This window comes from Dama dama, chromosome 32 (assembly GCF_033118175.1).
Source record: "Dama dama isolate Ldn47 chromosome 32, ASM3311817v1, whole genome shotgun sequence".
Classification (NCBI taxonomy): domain Eukaryota; kingdom Metazoa; phylum Chordata; class Mammalia; order Artiodactyla; family Cervidae; genus Dama; species Dama dama.
This window is the reverse complement of record NC_083712.1, coordinates 21821277-21840717: the sequence shown is the minus strand read 5'-3', so window position 1 is coordinate 21840717 and position 19441 is coordinate 21821277. Positions and strand designations below refer to the sequence as shown.

Genomic DNA, 19441 nt, shown 5'->3' with positions numbered 1-19441 from the left:
CTGGAGAGCCACTCCACAGAAGCATTTGTCCTACTAGCCTGCCCTCTTTCCTCTCCATCAGCAACAGAGCTTGGACTTTTCAGATCACCTTTAGGATAGAAAGCCAATGAGACACATAGGCCCCAAAGGCCCCTAATGACCTGTACCTGCGACCTGGCCTTGAGATGGGCTTGAGAGACTTTCTGTCAGCAGAGACAACTGCTAGGTTAAGATGGATGTAACCTTGGACGTGGCAAAACTCAGACCTTAGCTACCAGAGTAGAACAGGGCAGCCATTTTTTTTCACCAGGGAGGCAGGAGTGAAGAGGCGGAAGAGCTTGGGAAGGAGGCAGGTCCAGAACACCGTGTGCAGAGTTGCCCGTCAGCCACCTGTCGGAGCCGTGAAAACACGTGCCTGCCATCCAGGCTTCACCCCGCACGTAGGGGCCCGTGTCCGCACGTCACTCCCAGCAAGCGAGGACCCTATGAACCGTGTGGTCTTCTGGACCCAAAACGTTTACTTTCCCATGTGGAATTGTCCTTGTCTCTTGCTCACAGACTTAAAAGAGTCAAGTCCCAAACTGACTTTTCCTCCAGGTCTTGATAAATTGTTGCAGAAAAGAAGTGCTGGCAGATATTCTCTATACCCATGTATCTAAGTCTAGTTATTTTCTTTCAAGGCCTATCTTCTATCCTTCCCCCCCAGTTCCCTCTGGCTTCTAGTTCTCCTCAGCCAAGATTCACTGTATTGATATTAAATGTTACACTATTTAACAATGCCATGTCACTCCTCTCTCCTAACCCCACTTAAGCTTTTTTTTTCCCAATGGACTTCTGCCTTTCTGCATCTTCCACAGGATCCAACAGGATTTCAGTGCTAGCTTGCTAACTGATTTCAATGACTACTGTCCACCTGTCATAAAATTCCAAGTATCACAGTTCTCTAAAGGTACTGATAGCACTTCCTAACCATGCAAAAGCTCCTGAAACTGTGCTTTAAAGCTTTTAGTGGAATCTCACAATTCCTGAAGACTGTGTGAAAAGTGCGTAAAATACAGTGAGATTATGGAAGCCACTATCCATGTTACCACTGAGGCTACAGCACTATGGTGTAAGGTGAAGAGAGAACATAACCTATTTCAGTTTGAAAACCATAACTCTGAAGTATGCTAAGTGTTCACGTGATAACACAGTGTAATATCTGATATTTAGAAGCTTGTCCCCTGAGTTATATAAATGAGTCATGCTAAAAAATAAGATTTATGGTCTTATGATTTTAATCCATTTGGCAGTTAATAAGAATTCAGTAAAATAGAGAACATGCATTAAGTGGTCTTTATTGACATTTCACATTAAGTTATTCATGATCAGTTCTTCAGTTAATTATATAAGTATGATAAGTTATTTTCTATTGGCTGTGGAAATTTAAATGTAAAATAAATACAAAATACATTTGTGGTTTAATGAATACTCAAGCTTTTTTCCCCCCCTCTGAGGTATTCCTTTCAATCTGGTTTCATCCCAGATCTTTCTTTTTTATTTCCCCTTAGGAAGAGTCTATTAAACCACACAATGGATCTGGAACCAATGAACTCGAGTTTTAATCACATTAGACAAACTTTTTGATCTCATCATACAATACCAATACAAAAGCACCGCCCATGCCTCTCAATACGTTGGACCAGGCACCTTTGAAGAAAGCCTTGGGTCCTTCATCTTTTGCAATCTTCCTCCAGCAGTCCACTGTCCCAGTGTACATGATATCCGCTGTGGAAACAAACATGGTTGGTGAGGGCTCCATAATCCTGGAGGAAAGAGACTTTTCCTCTGAAAGACAGCTGCAGTTTGTTCTCAGTGTTATAAAAGGTCACTTTGAGTCTTCTGCCCAGCTCTAAGCACATTCAGTGGGACAGCCCCGCCCCTTGCATAACCGCTGGGTGGGGTCTCTAGATTCCTAGTTCAACTCAAGATCAAGTGAAGAACGGGGGTGATGAACCAGGTAATTCACATAAGTCAAACAGAAACAGGAAGGGAGCAGGGGGGAGCAGAAGTGTCAATCTGGGGGGTCCTGTTTATTATTGATGAGAAAACTGAGATGCAATCTCAGATTATACTCTTACAAAGCAAGAGATACAATTATTAGGTTGAAGCAGATGAAACTAATTATATATTCAGTGTTTCTTACTGTTACAATGGAATTTCTTATGTTTCAACCTATTGAAGCCAAAACTTTTCCTATTGCCACAAACTGCTGGAGGCCATCTCTCCCCCAGCTAAATCACTCTTCCCAATAATGCTTGTAAAACTAGGTAAGAAGCACTTTTAAATAAACTAGCTGATTACTTCTTTTCCCTATTTCTGCACCCAGGCTCCTAAGGGGAAAAGGCCTAAGGCCTCTATGATGCTAGCTACCTAGTTAAGTTCACAAACCAGATGAACCAAACCATATCCCATTTTCGGTGTTCTTACTTCTTTGATTAAAATCAAACCAAATCTTTAAAGGAATAGTTTAGAACATCGGGGAGGATTCATCACAGTCTTTCTTAAATTTTTACCTCAGTTCTAACAACTTAGGAGAATGCAGGCTGTACAGAGCACTGACTGGCGTTCTCCTTGAGCAGAAAAGTAAGATTCTCGTGGGTCTTGGGCTTACCCCCTTTCCGGCCAGACTGCATCATCATCCTACGGCGGACGGTGTCAAAGGGATAGGACACCAACCCTGCGACCGCCGTCACAGTCTGGGCGATCATCCAGCTCACGATAATGTGCACATTCTTGGGGTCAGGCAGCATCCCTGTGGGCAGAGCCAAGAAGCCAAATGGCCATGACGTGATTCCTCCTCCGAGCAGCTGGGCAAAAAGCAGGTGGGGCCGGAGAGCAGGGCACCGCAACTTTCACGCCCTACCCTTCCAGAAGAGCCCGCCCCGCGAGGGGTGCCTCAGGAGTAACCAAGCAGCCAACACAAGTTGGGGCTGCCAACCTCCCCTGGACCCACAAAACCCAAGCCATGCCCCCATGCACAGGGCGTGTTGAAATGGCTCCAAGTTAAACTTGGTAACCGATAAAAGGAGCCAGGCACCCCCTTCGCCCTCTCTGAGTAACTCAAGGCCAGGGTAGTTCAGGAGAGGACAAGGAGAGTCCTCCAGCTATTGATCCCCACCTCACCACCTCCGCAGTTTAGCCCAGGGGCTAGGCGAAAGTGAGATTAACAAGACAAAGTCCTTTATGAGTTAGACACCCCTCAGGATCCTCTCCACACACCCTCCTCCGCTCTGCGCCCCCTGACGCCCTTCTCTCACCCTTGGCCGTATCATAGACTCCAAAGTAGGCGGCTCTGTAGATAATGATGCCCTGGACCGATACATTGAAACCCTGGTAGAGGCCCCTCAGGCCATCAGACTTGAAGATCTTGGTGATACAGTTGCCCAGACCAGTGAACTCCCGCTGGGCGGCACCCTTGCCCACGTCGGCAGCCAGCCTGGTCCTAGCGAAGTCCAGCGGGTAGACGAAGCAGAGGGAGGTGGCCCCAGCTGCCCCACCGGAGGCCAGGTTACCGGCAAAGTAGCGCCAGAACTGCTTATGCCGGTCCACGCCCCCCAGGAAGATCTGCTTGTACTTGTCCTTGAAGGCGAAGTTGAGAGCTTGGGTGGGGAAGTAACGGATGACGTTGGCCAGGTTACCCCTCCAGAAGGAGAGAAAGCCCTGCTCTTTGGGGATTCTCACCACGCAGTCAATGATCCCTTTGTACTGCTTCTCGGCACTGATCTGTTTGCTGGCATGCTGGACCTGCAGCGGGGAGAGGGGCGGGGGAGGAGGGAGATGAGGGGGACAGGGAGGGCCGAGAGAGAAGGGCAGGAGAACAAGGAGGTTTGAGCTTCCTGACTTCCTTGTTTAAAAAGTATGGGGAAATCAAATGAACACTGAGTAAACTGAAGTCTTAGCTACTTGGACACTAAGTCCCCTAAACCCAGTTCTGCCTCAGTTACCAGGGCATTTGAGAGAAACAGTTCTGCTCCAAAATACACTGAAAGGGATGATTTGATTATGTAAAGGGAGACATTGATTTGTTGCATTTTCCCGAGGTGCCAGAACTGTACTAGGGCTTTATTACTGGGAGACAGAAATAATTAAAGATCCCTGGCCCAAAGGACACCTGCTCTGATCTGACAGATAGGATGGGAAGGAGGTGAGGATTCCTCAGTCTCTCTTTAGTCTCTCTGGAGACGCAGTCTCTGAGTAGTAGGTGTTCTAACGGAAGAAGGAATCCACTCAGCATTGGAGCCTGACATTTTCCAAGCATATCCAAATAATCAATTATTGAGGGGTTTGTTGCTGTGGGCCATTGGGGTTTTTTTCTTGTTATTGATCATTTTGACTCCCAAATTGAGAATGCCCAATTCCTCATGGAGGGGTCCTTGCTTTTTGGGCAAGTGAAAAAATAAGGGGGGGGGGGGGTGAGATAATGAGAACAAGCCATTCAGAGATCAGGGCTGGGGAGGAAAAGATTTGGGGAAAGGATGAATAAGGCCATCTTAGTTTATTCTTTAAAGTGCTGGTCTCTCAAGACCTGTTTCTTTATGTGCAAAATGGGGGAAACAGTATCTGTCTTACAGAGGTCATACAAAGATGAATGAATAATAGAATAATGTTGGCTATAGCACGGCGCACTGGACACCGTAATAATCTTGAGTAATAATTATTTCGATGTTGTTAATCGTAAAAGGTGGATGCTGAGAAGAGGGTGCAAGGGGCTCTGAAAATCAAGAGGTGAGGCCGACCCAAGAGGCCTGAGTGCCTGCGCTGTCCCCGGAGCAGGATCTGGCTGGCTGCAACCTACTCTGGGTGGGTTTCCATATATAGACACCCGCACGCGGGGCGCCACCCGACACCAGGAATCCGCTACTGACGCTGGACCTGTCTCTGCGCAGAGGGCACCTTCCCCTTCGCGCAGGCCGTGAGCCGGGCCCGGGGCCTAGCGCGGATTTGGGGGACGGCCCCGCGGCCCGCCGGGGCGCCGCGCGCCCGGTCCCGCGCGCCCGCGCCCCGCTCGCCGCGCCCGCGCCCGCGCCCGCAAGGTCCTCACCTGCAGCAGCAGTTTGACCCTCTCGATGGGCGCGACAGCGGTCTTGGAGATGGCAGCGGCCACGCCGCCGGCCAAGAAGTCCTTCAGGAAGCTCAGAGCCTGATCGCTCATGGTGACAGCCGGGCGCACACCGCCTCCGCGAGACGCGCTCTCGCTCACTCCGCCCGGGGAGCCCCGACCTCCCCTACTCCAGACCCTGCGCGACGCGAAGGGGCCACTCACCTCGCCCCGCTGCCCGCTTTATATACCCCGCCCAGGCTCTCGCGAGAGGAGGCGGGGCCCCGGGTCCCCGCGCGCCCCTCTCATTGGCTTTACGGGTGCGCGGAGCCCCGCCTCCTGGCCCGCCCCCTCTTCTGCAGAGGGCAACGGGGGCGAAGGCGCTTCCGGGGGGCAGGGGTGGGCTGGGGGCTGTGCCTTTACTTGGGACGTTTAAAGGGCAAATTCATGTTATCTGTCCCGCGAGCGCAGGGAACACCGTGTCTCTGCAGCATGTGGACCGCTGTATTTATAGCACAGGAGGCCTAGGCCGACCTGGACGCGGACATGGGACCCGCGACCTCCAGCTCCGCTCACCTTAACCCCGGGTCTGCACGCGACCCGCCCCCGGCCGAGGCGTGGAAGGCTCTCTTTTCTTCTTCTTCTTTGTAACTGTGTCGCTCCCCAGAGCTCCCTGCCTGTATGGGGGCCCTTAAAGAGTGGTGTGCGCTCACAGATAAATTAAGATCCGCCAGAATAAATACACTAACGTCACTTGATGCTGTGATTGCTTCATCTAATGTGGCAACCTGCTGAATCCCCTCTTCTGTCCATTCAAATCGTTCAATCATTCATTCCGCTAGCAAGTGTTTCTGTGCCCGGCACTCAGCGCCACCGGGACAGGCCGAGTTTAGGGGGGCCACTAGGCGAACACTTATTTAGCAAGTATTTAGTATGTGTGTGTGTCGTTTGTCTGTTGGATCTGCCTGTCACCCCATGATACACAGCCCCTGATAACTCAAATAACGAGGACCTTATAGGTTTCTCTCTCTTTTTTTTAAATCCCTTAAGGGTTTAATGTTCCACTCTGCTCTCCATAGAATCTCAGCAAATATTCTGGGCAGAATGTTCACAGGCAGCTGGCAGCTTCTTGAGAGTCGATGCTGTTACCCTTCCCATCAGAGTAGCTGGATGACTGGAGAATGTTAAGTAAGACAAGGTCGAATGCTTAAGTGCTTTTGCCTCTTTTTTAATAGACACCTGGCTTTGGGGAGGTATATTCTATCTAGTCCTAGGAATTGATTGCAATTAGTTTGTATTTAAGAAAATACATTAGTATGAGCTTTGATTTCTCTTATTTTTTGACAGTTGATAAAATCATACAGCTTTTCAAATACAGCTATTCCTTCCCCTAGAATGATTGATCTAAACTCTTTTCACTATCCAATCTCTTGCCATGTTTGTTAATGTTCCTTTGTACACTGGACAAAGTTTATTCATTTCTTTTTTTTTTTCATGAGCTTGGTGCAGACAGACATCATGCTAGGCAGTGAGTGAGCTGCAGCCATGTGTCATCCTGGGTTTGGAAGCTTCAGTAGAGCAGAGGTCACTTAGCTGGGTGCCAGCACCATAAAGGGTACACATTTATTTGAGGATGGAGCAGGCTAGAGTTCAGAAACCCAGGTGAGCTGTATGAAAGTGCACATTTACCAAGGTCAGGCAGAAGGTCAAGAATTCAGCATAAACAGAAAAGTCATTTATGCATCTATTCAACAAATACTTGAGCACTTACTGAGTACCAGGAACTAAGTTTGTCCCTGTGGATTCAATATGGCTCAGTCCCCAAGAACCCCAAAATACGTCCATGGCTGAAATAAATTCAGCCAAGAACATATTTGTTACTCGTTCAGATTTATCACAGCTTCACGTATAGATTTCCATGGATCAACATAATCCACATATTAGTCACTTTTAATTAAATAGTGTACTTAATTACCTTCTGTTAATATTGAGCGGTTGCCTAAACCATTTTCTTTTAACTATGCATTAGAGATGTTTCTTGTTTTTAATTATGAAAAGTAATGCTTCTATACAGATACGTCTGCACAGATTTTATTTTCCCCTTCAATTTTTTTTCCTTTACATGTATCCCCAAAATGAAATTAATAGATTGAGCATTTTAAAAGTTTTTTTAGCTTCTGCTACAGATTGAGAAATTGTTCTTCAGAAAAACTGTACGATAAGACTTTTATGTAGAATCTAAAAGTTACAACATATTAGTGAATGTAGCACAAAAGAAACAAGCTCACAGATATAGAGAACAAACTAGTGGTTACCAGTGGGGAGAAGGGAGGGAGGAGAGGCAAGATAGGGGTAAGGGATTAAAAGGTACAAATTATTATGTATATAATAAGCTACAAAATATTGTACAACATGGGAAACATAGCCAATATTTTATAATAACTGTAAATGGAGTATAACTTTTAAAAACTATGAATCACTATGTTGTACATCTGAAACTTATATAATGTTGTACATCAAGTACATTGCTCTTCAGTCACCCAGTCGTGTCTGACTATGACTTCATGGGCTGCAGCATGCCAGGCCTCCCTATAATTCATTTTAAAAAAAGAGGAAGAAGAAATGTGGAGTCCACCAGCTATGTAAACAGGCTCATTTCCCACAGATCCTCCACCAACAATGACTTTAAAAAAAAAAGGATCTTTTTGCTATTTGTGACATTTTGTGAGTTCTAATTTGTACCTCTTTAATTACTATGAACCTATACATATTCCACATGATTCAACTTAGTTTGCTAGCATTTGTCTTTTGCTTAAATTCTTAATCTTCCTTGACCACTTATGGCATGAAAGCAGAGTATTTATACTTACAACTATTCTTTATAGATTTGGGACAATAAATATGTTTTGAGCATTTTTCATTTTTTAAAATATTTATTTTCTTGCATTATTTTAATCATGTCATTTATTTAAATAGGAGCAGATCCAGAATAAGATGATATACTTCCTGTTCTGGTGTAAATGGATCTCTTTTGTAGATATACTAGTCTGTTTGCCCTAAATCATAATTAGCCGGTCTTCTTCTACTTCTTTTGGTAGTCATTTTTTAAAAATATAACACTACATTACATATTATAAAGTGGTATAATCCAACTTCATTTTTCTCCATACCATGCTTGGGTTACCCAGCACTGATTTTCAGGTAGGTATTTTCTCCGCCCCAATATTTCTCTTATATTACTAATTCTAGTTTGTTGTATAAGTGCTTATAATAGCTTTAATTTAGGAAATCGCCATACAGTCACTTATTTATTTGATCATCAGTCTTTAAAAACAACTATTTTTTTTTAACATCAGCCTATTAAGAACAACTTAATAGGTGATTCCACAGGCACTTAAAACACAAAAAGTTTTATCTGCCTATATGCCTGGATTTATTTTTTCCTGTCAAGGTGTTCAGTTATTTAAATATAACAGGCATTTATAGGTGATTCCACAGCCACTGAAAACACAGAAAGTTTTATCTGCCTATATGCCTGGATTGATTTTTTACTGTCAAGGTGTTCAATTATTTAAACATAACAGACATTTAAGTTAAATTAGCATATTAATTCAGGAAGTTTTATCATCTTCGTTACACTTCATTTTACCAATCAGAATTTTTAGTATTTTCTAAGTGGGAGATATCATATTTCTCCTTGGCTTCTGTCAGATTCTCCTGTCACCTCAGGGGAGCTGTAGCTAGAATCCTTGACAGGGGCTTTTCCATGGAAATCCATACACAGTCCTTTCCCTCCACGGACTTTCTCAGAAAAGAGAGGCCTCAGATGCCCCCAGGAGCATGAGCTGTCTGTGGTCACAAGGTCTGGGGATCACTTTACACAGGCAGGGGAGAGAATGGTGCTCAGCAGAACACGTGTCTGCCCGCCAGTCCCAGTACGTGGTGGCTTTCTGCCAGCCTGAGGATGGACACGGCATCTGAGATAAGAGAGAAAAGTCTGCCTTCAAATGTGGCGTGGTATCCTGGAGATTTGGGTGGAGTAGGGGGACAATTGCATAGAAAAGAGAGTAGGGTATTGAGAGAGTCTTTTGGATTTTAGTGGCAGCTTATACACACACACACACACACACACACACACACATATATTTTATATATATAATATAAAAATACAATATATAACATAAATATATATAATATATATTTTTAAATTTTCTGGCCGCACCACGTAGCACATGGGATCTTCGTTCCCTGACCCGGGATCGAAACCCAGCGCCCCCGCTTTGGAAGCACTGGAGTCTTAACTACTGGACCACCAGGGAAATCCCAGTGGCAGTTTTGAAAGAATTAGTCTTTTCTTTTTACCAAATTGGAGCTGGAGTCTGGGAGCTACTAAAGAGGAAAAGGACACTAGAAACAAAAACAGTTAAGGACTTGCTGACGATGGGGCTAATGAATTGCTTGTGTGTAGGTATATCTCTAAAACCGCTAGGGATTAGAACCCACTATTACTATTTGTTCACGTGGTAAACTTCAGCCCTAAGCAAAGAGGAATGAATTCTGAAAATTTATTTTTTGACCATATAAGACCGTACATGAATTGCTGAATTTCAATTGAAAGTATTTAGTAGAATTTCATAGTCATGCTTTGATGCATTGTTTCAAAAAGACCAAACAAAACAAATGCAATATTTCTCTACCATTCTCACTTAGGGTAGCTCCATTAATCTGAACAATACCTTAATTAACAAACTCTTTCTCTTTATAAGAATCTTAATAGTCAAGCCCTTAATGAAGAGCACACACACATCACATGCCTTCAGAAATCATGTGTATTCATGCAAAACACTCCAACTACCAGTTGCTAGTTAGCTCCTGCCAAGAAAATTATGCAACTGCAAAATGTGTCTTTTTTTTTTTTTAACCCATTCATTCATTGTAGAAACTTCTAACACTTTAATGATAAACTCCCTTGGGTATCTACTCTCCTCCTACCTTCATCCGTCAAAACAGAAATTACCTGAACTATTCACACACCATTCATTCAAATTCACTTCCTTTTCATCTTTCGGCAATCATTTTTGCATGCCTAGTCTAGACATCAAATACTGTTGGGCACTGGTGATACAAAAATCAGAAAGCTAAGATTGTTGCCCTGGAGAAACTCACCTGGCAGACACAAATAAATGGACATGTGCTGCCTGCAAGGCTGTTCCGACGTCATGGGACAAGATCCAAGTGGGATTTCTGAGTGAATGACTTTCATGTGCTACCCCAATCAGACTTGTGTTCTTAACATTTTAGGAATGCTTATGACACAAAAGTTTTGTTTATAAAGGTATTAGGCATTGTTATTTTTTTCCTAATCCATTCTAACTTGAAAACAATTATTGATTTACTTGTTTTGGCTGTACTAGGTCTTCATTGTTGCACATGGGCTTTCTCTAGTTGCAGTGAGTGACGGCTAAGCTTTGTGGCAGCACACAGGCTTCTCGTGATTGCTTCTCTTGTTGCAAAGCGCACGGGCTCTAGGCGTGCAAGCTTCAGTAGTTGCAGCACCGGGCTCAGTAATTGTGGCTTGCATTCTTAGTTGCTCTGAGGCATGTGGAATTCTCCCAGACCAAGGAGTGACCCTGCGTGCCCTGCATTGGCAGGTGGATTCTTAACCACTGGATCACCAGGGAAGTACCAGGCACTGTTACTTAAAGGAGGTGATTTTGGAGGCAGAGGAGCCCCTGAATCATCAAAAAAGATGTTTAGAGGGATTTCTTCTCCAGAAGGCCCTCCACCCTGGAGAAGCTGGCTTAGCAGTTGCTGAAGGTAGGGAACCTGCATGCTTTTGGCCCCGGCAGCCTGTCCCGCACTAGCGGGGGTGGATATCCCCTTGCTAAAGAGATCCATAATTTCTTTTCACCTACCCAATCGTAGTACCCCTCCTTTGCTTTATCCATGACCCCAGTAAGCATTTTCAGTCTTCTGTAGTACAGTTAAACTTATTCTATGATTGTGTAATAGTGTCTTCCAACCATAACCATCCACACTTCATTTTTCACTGACTTCTGGTTTCACCGAATTATGACTTCTATGAATAAAGCCGCTACTCACCTGGAGTTGACTTGATGGTTTTCTAAGTACATTTTGAGCTGGTTTCCCCAGTATTTAGTGTTTCCTTATCCTAGGATTTTTTTTTTTCATAACACTTGCTTTATTCCTGTTATTACTTAAATCAGTGTTTAATAAATGTTATCCAAGAGACCTTTTTTGGTTCATCTGTGCTATTGAATAGCAATATATTGCTATTTTAATATAGGAAGTTTTTTTCTCCATATGCTTGCTTTTACCCCCGACCCTTTCCTTTTTCAGTCAGCAAGACATTCTGCGTCGTTACCTCCAAAAAAGAAAACATTCAGAAAGCAAAGAAAATAAGGAGTCTATTGTTAGCATTCAGATTTCCCAAGGAAGAGAAAGAAATCGCATCCACACGGGAGATTTGGTAGACTATCCGAGGGAAAGCAGAACTTCCTGCCCATCCCACACCTTTCCAAAAATTATATCAAATTCCCAAACCTGGGGAGAAAGGAGGCACTAGAGAGAAGGCAAGGAGTGAGATATTCATCTGGGTCTTGAAAAGACCCGGCCCTGTACACTTCCCAGTCCAGGGAGGCAGCAAACAGCCAGGGAGACGTGGCCGGGTGGAGTTTTAGGACACAGGTCAGAGACAGCCTTGCAGAGTTCATGCAGCATGAAACGCAACAGGAGAACACATTCCAGGCCCCTGCAGGTTAGCCTGCATGCATGAAGGACTCTAGAAAACCCCAGCGTGTTCCTCCTGCCCCTGCGTGGTGTGGGAGCAGCCCCAGAACATTCTGTAACCAAGGACACCAAAGTCAGCGGAGGCCGAGCCAGACCCGAAGAGCCCCGAGGCTGGAAATGCGAGTGTCGGGCGTGACCTTGATGGGGCAATGACAGGAGACCAGAAGGGAATAAGGAAGGGCCTGGCAGCTGGGGCCAGCGCCGGGAGATCCAGGCCACATGCCCTTCCTCCCCAGCGTTGGCGCTACCGTCAGACATCCCTGGAATGTAGATGGAATCCATCCAAAGACGGTGGAGAAATAAACGGGGGCCCAAACTTCTTCCACCGCTTGGCAGAACGGAATTCGCTGAGTTTCTGGGCAACGTTTATACTGACAATAGTATTTTCTTAGTTTTAAAAAACAATATACTAAAGGCATATCATGATTTGGGAAACCACTGTGGCTCGTCCCATCAAACACATTTCTTTAAGAAGGAGATGCAGAAGACTTAGTTGGGGGAGGGAGGGCCTTCAGGGTGGTTTATTCCATAAATCTCTGGGAAACTCCAGCTTATGCATTCCTTGTTCTTTTTGTTGTTTAATCTCTAACTCGTGTCTGACCTTTTTTGACACCATGGACTGTAGCCCACCAGGCTCCTCTCTGTCCATGGAATTTTCCAGCAAGAATAGTTGAGTAGGTTGCCATTTCCATCTCAGGGGAACTTCCCGACCCAGGGATGGAACCCACATCTCCTGCACTGGCAAGCAGATTCTTCGCCACTGAGCTGCCAGGGAAGCCCTTATGCATTTCCATTACATGGCTAAACTAAGTAAGCGCAATAACAGACTCTTTTTAACATATAAGCTCCATGATGTGTTAAACATAATAATTGTTCAATAAATGTTAAATGAATAGGGAAATAGCACACTTCAGTTTCTAATCCACTAGTTTTTATTTTTTTTTACAATGAACCTGTGTGACATTCTATTTATTTATTTTTATTGAAGTATAATTGATTTACAATGTTGTGTTAATTTCTGCTATACAACAAAGTGCTTTATATATATATGAATCACTTATGTGTGTATATATATATATATATGTATATATAAGAATGCATATTCTTTTTGACATTCTTTATATATTCTTTTCTGTTATGGTTTATCACAGGGTATTGGACATAGGTCCCTGTGCTATACGGTAACACCTTGATGTTTATCCATTCCGTATGTAATAGCTTGCATATGTGTGTGTATGCGCTTAGTCGCTCAGTTGTGTCCGATTCTTTGTGACCCCATGGACTGCAGCCCTCCAGGCTCCTCTGTCCATGGGGATTCTCCAGGCAAAAATGCTGGAGTGGGTTGCATATTCTAACATCAGACTCCCAACTCATCCCTCCCCCATTTTCCCCTCCTTCTTGGCAACCACAAGTCTGTTTTCTCTGTCTGTGAGTCTGTTTCCATTTTGTAAATAAGGTCATCTGGGTCTTATTTTAGATCCCATATATAAGTGATGGTATTAATCTTTCTTTTTCTGTCTAGTGCACTAGCTCTTAAATTTGTCAATAATGGAGCACCTAAAACCCACCCTAACTTCTGTGGAGCACTATGAAATGCAGGTAGTTGAAATTTCATCATATAAAGTAGGAGTAAATATACTAGCAGAAACACAATTGTCTACAATGTGTGTCTGCCATGCAAAATCATTGCCACTTCAGTGGTTGATTTGTCAGTTTCTCCTTGTAGTTCTGTCAACTTTTCCTTTATATGTTTCAAGGCTTTGTTCTTAAAGACATACAAAATTTGAATTGTTATACCTTCTCAGTGACTCTAGCTTTTACCATCAAGTTTTAGTCCTCTTTATCTGTAGTGATATTTGTACCCTAAATTCTTTATCTCCTAAAGGAACAAAGCAATAGCTGATTTTCTTTGGTTTGCATTTGTCTAGTTTCTCTTTTTCTACTCTTTTTCTTTCAACCATGCTGTATGTTTGAGGTATATTTTCTTTTTCCTTTTTAAAAAAGCCTACATTGATACTTTTATCTTTTGGCTGGAGAGCCTGGATCCATTTCCATTTGTTGTTACCACTGGTATTTTTGAAATTTTATTTTGAAATAGTTATAGGCTCGAAGAAATTGCAAAGGAATCACTACACATATTTTAGATTTTAATTTCTGCCATTTTGTTTTATAACGTCTATTTGTCCTCCTTGTTCATGTCCTTGAAAGTTACAATCTACATTACTTTTTACCATGAATATTCTATGTCCACCATGATATATGTATCTGAGTTACATATCAAGGTGCTAATAACACTATACTGGTGATTATTTTAGGTGGCTACGGTTTTGCCAGGTTCTGAGAGTGCCAAGTTTCCCCTCTTGGTCTATTTATGCACTGAGTATCTCTATGGACTGTGATGCCAATTTATTCTCTGCTGCAGAAAACAGTAAGTAAAACGAATCAGGAACTGACACAGCGATCAAATACGTGTAGCTTACCATGTATAAGATGCGCTCAGGGGAAATCGCTGGAATGTCATAGCTTTACTCAATGTGGCCACTAGAGGGAGACCTCATACAACTGTTACACCATTCTTAAAATTTCTTAACGCCACAGACTGCGTGGCTTAAATAATGGATTTTCTCACAATTCTAGAGGGTAGGAGTCCCAAATCCAATAGGTCAGCAGCTTTGGTTTCTGATGGCTGCCTTCTTGCTGTGCCCTGACCACATCTCCCTGGGGGAGGGAGTGGGGTGCACTCGGGCCCGGGGCGGCAAACTTTTAGCCAGGGGTGCCCCGAGGCGACCTCCTGCACGCTTGGCTCCTCTCCGCCTCGCCAGGCCTCTGCCTCCCGCTTCTGGAGAGGCGATCCGCGAGGGGATGCTGGGGCTGGAACGTTGCCGTGGCAACCCGACCCCTGCATGGAGCCGCGCCCAGCGCCTCCCGGCTCGTCCGAACAGGAGAGGGGGACTCCGGGGGACCTGCGGCCGGGCCGCGCGGCTGAGGGTGTGTGCTCTAGGGGCGCGGCGCGGACCGAAGGGAGGCCGGGAAGAAGCCGGGTGAAAGAAATCAGCGCCTCCTGCTTTCTTGGCTCCTGGAATTCAGCCCCAGGAGTCGGGAGCGCGCGGACTTCCGGCGGCGCCGACAGGCCGCTGGGGAGCGCGGGTCAGCCTGGAACGCTGGTCCAGGATGCGCGCGCCCCCTTCCGCTCCCCGAGTGCGATCTGCGCGCCAGACCCGAGCCGGAGAAGACTGTGCCCAGAGAGCTGTGGCCCCAGCCCTCCCTGGGGCGGGGGAGGCCCCCGGTGGCCCCGGCCCGTAGGTACTGGCGTGCAACAGGCATCCCAGGGTCAGCGCCGCCGAGCTTCCGCGGTCCCGCGCAGGATGCTTGTCTTGCATTCGTGAGACGCGGAAATACCCGCATCACGAACTTGCTAAATCCAGCCTCCTACCCACTCCAGTATTCTTGCCTAGAGTGTCCCATGGACAGAGGAGAGGATCCTGGCAGGCTACAGTCCATGGGGTCGCACAGAGTCGGACACGACTGAGTCGGTCGCACTGAGTCGGACACATACACACACACACTGGCCCCTCACCCGTCCCCAGAGGTTCCTTGATTCGGTTGTCCAGCCTGCCACCCTGCAGGCCACTGATCTCCTCCTAAACGTGACTTAGCCCTGACTTTGTGCTGCACACTGTACTTAAGCCTTTACAGCCATCATGGCATTTAATTCTTTCAACAAAATCCAGGTAGGCGTTTCAGTTCAGTTCAGTCACTCAGTTACTTCAGACTCTTTGCGACCCCATGGACTGCAGCACGCTAGGCTTCCCTGTCCATCACCAACTCCCAGAGTTTACTCAAACTCATGTCCACTGAGTCTGTGATGCCGTCCAACCATCTCATCCTCTGTCCTCCCCTTCTCCTCCTGCCTTCAATCTTTCCCAACATCACGGTCTTTTCAAATGAGTCAGTTCTTCGCATCAGGTGGCCAAAGAATTGGAGTTTCAGCTTCAATATCAGTCCTTCCAATGAATATTCAGGACTGATTTCCTTTAGGATGGACTGGTTGGATCTCCTTGCAGTCCAAGGGACTTCAAGGGTCTTCTCCAACAGCACAGTTCAAAAGCATCAACTCTTCCGCGCTCAGCTTTCTTTATGGCCCAACTCTCACATCCATACATGACCACTGAAAAAACCATAGCCTTGACTAAACAGACCTTTGTTGGCAAAGTAATATCTCTGCTTTTTAATATGCTATCTAGGTTGTAAGGAGTAAGGGTCTTTTAATTTCTTCCAAGGAGAACGCGTTTTTTAATTTCATGGCTGCAATCACCATCTGCGTGATTTGGGAGCCCAGAAAAATAAAGTCAGCCACTGCTTCCACTGTTTCCCCATCTATTTCCCATGAAGTGATGGGACCGGACGCCATGATCTTAGTTTTCTGAATGTTGAGTTTTAAGCCAGCTTTTTCACTCTCCTCTTTCACTTTCATCAAGAGGTTCTTTAGTTCTTCTTCTCTTTCTGCCATAAGTGTGGTGTCATCTGCATATCTGAGATTATTGATATTTCTCCCTGCAATCTTGATTCCAGCTTGTGTTTCATCCACAAGTTGATGTACTCTGCATATAAGTTAAATAAGCAAGGTGACAATATACAGCCTTGACGTACTCCTTTTCCTATTTGGAACCAGTCTGTTGTTCCATGTCCATTCTAACTGTTGCTTCCTGACCTGCATACAGGTTTCTCAAGAGGCAGGTCAGGTGGTCTGGTATTCCCATCTCTTTCAGAGTTTTCCACAGTTTATTGTGATCCACACAGTCAAAGGCTTTGGCATAGTCAATAAAGCAGAAATAGATGTTTTTCTGGAGCTCTCTTGCTTTTCTGATGATCCAGCAGATGTTGGCAATTGATCTCTGGCTCCTCTGCCTTTTCTAAAACCAGCTTGAACATCTGGAAGTTCACAGTTCATGTATTGCTGAAGCCTGGCTTGGAGAATTTTAAGCATCACTTTCCTAGCATGTGAGATGAGTGCCATTGTGCAGTAGTTTGAGTACTCTTTGGCACTGCCTTTCTTTGGGACTGGAATGAAAAGTATTTTCATTCCAAAGGGTATGTGGTGTTACCTCTATTTTGAGAGGGAGATGCTGCAGGCTGGGAAGAGAACCCTGCCCTGCATGACCTCTCTAGGCCTGGGCGGAAGTACCAAGCCCCTCCAGCCTTGGCCTGATCTCCATGGCCACATGAGTGCAGCTTGTAAAAAAACCCAACCACTCATCCTCAGGGACAATTTCATTCAGTTCAGCAGTTGAGACCAAGCAGAAGCCTGTCTCTGTAGGTGGCGCTCTCTTTACCCTCCAAGAGGGTACTGGAGACAATCTATCTAAGCTCTGTTCAAACCAGAGATATAATGTGTCATGGATCTATGGCATTACACTTTATTGACATATAATAACCAATTTTTAATAACACTTTATCGTTGGAAGGGTCGCTCCCTACTTTATTATATTTCATGTCATAATCACAATTTACACCATGAAGCGAGTGACTGTCTTTATTTTACGTGGATGTAAACTGAAGCCCAGAGAGGGTCAGCAGTTTTGCCCAGGGTCACTCACCTATTAGGCAGTTGGTTCCTTATTTCATGCCCCCATACCTGCAGTAATATAGATACTCCTCTAAATTAGCCCACATTCCAGCCATCACAACTTACGCAAATGTCCCACCGATCATACAGTAGGGAGGGTCCAGGGGTAGGGAACCATCTGCCCTCTGGTCTCCTTCCTCCCTTCTCCTTTCTGACCCCAGCACCCAGTATGGTGCCTGGCATATGGTGGACCCTCACTGAATGCTTGTTGAATGGATGAATCCTAGCCTTACTTTGTAATATCCTCTCAGCTTTCCCCTCTGTTGGCCATGCCCTGTGTTAGATTCCTCTTCTGGCTCTAGTAAGCTTCAATACAGATTTCATAAAAGCCATTTGTTGAACTGCTGTCCCAGGCTGTGTATACAACATACCATTTACTCCTTGGCTTCCTTGGTGGCTCAGATGGTAAAGAATCCGCTTGCAATGCAGGAGACCTGGGTTCGATTCCTGGGTTGGGAAGATCCCCTGGAGGAGGACATAGCAACCCACTCCACTATTCTTTCCTGGAGAATCTCCATGGACAGAGGAGCCTGGCAGGCTACAGCCTATGGGGTTGCAAAGAGTTGGACACGACTGAGCGACTAAGCACATAGCATTTACTCCTTAACAACCCTGTGAGGTGAGAGTTAGTTCTTCCATTTTATAAGAGAAGAGACAGAATCAGAGAGAGAATTAGAAGTTACAAATTGTAGAGTCACAGAGTCTATTCAGTGTCAAACCCCAGGCCTGTACTATTGAACCACCGTGTTGGCATGACTTTTTTGGATATTGCATTTCTGATCTCGACCTTGAGCCAAGAATAAATCACACACACACACACACACACACACACACACACACATATGATTGCTCTAAGGGCAAGGAAGGAGCAGTCTGATGTATTTCTCCATAATTGTGTGTTAGTTGCTCAGTCATGTCTGACTCTTTGTGACCCCATGGACCGCAGCCAGCCAAATTCCTTTGTCTGTGAGATTCTCCAGGCAAGAATACTGGAGTGGGTTGCCAGTATATATGGGTATATGTGGTCCTACCACAGAAATAATATTTTTTTCAAGCCCCACATCAAGACACACGGTCTGTTAAAGAATTTTTAAGTAAATATTCATCTTCTAACTTTTTTATTTTATTTTTTAAAATTTTATTCATCTTTTTAAATGAAATGAAGAGAGAAATCTATTACACTTTTGTTTTCTACTCAGTAGGTATCTGTTTAAAAAGAGTTGTGTCTTCTAATATTCCATTTCATCTTTGAAACAAGATCACCCTTCCAGGTTATTTCTTTGTTCAGAAGGTACCCAGTACTTTGTGAGGGATTATACTTCTGCAATTTTGTTTGGAAGATGCATTCCACACGTGGTCAAGACTTTCCATTCTGGGCATGGGGCTCCTATTAGCAGGATGAAAGGATTCTTTAGGTTAGTGGGAATTTGATTCCTGGGCCACACAGATCCAATAAGGTGGAGTCACCAGCAAAGCACCAGCGAGATTTTAGTTTAGCTCCTGGCTGTTATGTAGCCTTCTCATCTCCTAGTCTGAAAGAGGAAGATGTCATTAGTTTATAATTCAGCAAATAACCACTAAGGAAGAACCTCTTATTCTTAATGCCCAAATTAATTAATTAGCTCAAGGAACATGTATTATGAGTTTACATGTGCCCTATTGTTATTTAGAGACACTTTTAATACACATAGCTCCTGAGCTGGTGAAAAAAAGAAAAAGAATCAGTGATTTTTAGAGCTAACGGCAAGGTGCCTGAGCAATCATGTAGTAATTTTTTTTTTTTTACTTTTTATTTATGAGAAACTGAAGCCCAGAAGGGGAATCAGAGTCAAACAACTAGGTAGTAGTTGCTAGAACTGATATTCCTGGAACTTCCCTGGTGGTCCAGTGGTTAAGACTCTGCACTTTCAATGCAGGGGACACAGGTTTGACCCCTGGGCAGGGAA

At 44.8% G+C, this 19441-nt stretch overlaps 1 protein-coding gene and 1 non-coding gene across 2 annotated transcripts; one reads left to right on the top strand and one right to left on the bottom strand.

Annotated features, from left to right (window-relative positions):
- Positions 1–1300: 1300 nt before the first annotated feature.
- On the bottom strand, positions 1301–5303 carry SLC25A4 (solute carrier family 25 member 4). Its single transcript, XM_061134828.1, has 4 exons — positions 5063–5303; positions 3279–3765; positions 2633–2773; positions 1301–1746 (listed from the first exon to the last, which is right to left on the bottom strand). The coding sequence occupies exons 1-4, from the start codon at positions 5171–5173 to the stop codon at positions 1589–1591; spliced, it is 897 nt and encodes a 298-aa protein (XP_060990811.1). The 5' UTR covers positions 5174–5303; the 3' UTR covers positions 1301–1588.
- Positions 5304–19368: 14065 nt separating this feature from the next.
- TRNAE-UUC (transfer RNA glutamic acid (anticodon UUC)) lies at positions 19369–19441 on the top strand. Its single transcript has one exon. It is a non-coding gene; the product is annotated as a tRNA-Glu (tRNA).

What these genes read in the sequence shown, in the direction of transcription:
- SLC25A4 (XM_061134828.1), bottom strand. Translation starts at nt 5,173, where the DNA reads ATGAGCGATCAGGCTCTGAGCTTCCTGAAGGACTTCTTGGCCGGCGGC. An exon ending in GGGTCAAACTGCTGCTGCAG is followed by an intron (nt 3,766 to 5,062) that starts GTGAGGACCTTG and finishes TCCCCGCTGCAG; the next exon opens with GTCCAGCATGCCAGCAAACA. An exon ending in AGTCTATGATACGGCCAAGG is followed by an intron (nt 2,774 to 3,278) that starts GTGAGAGAAGGG and finishes CTCTGCCCACAG; the next exon opens with GGATGCTGCCTGACCCCAAG.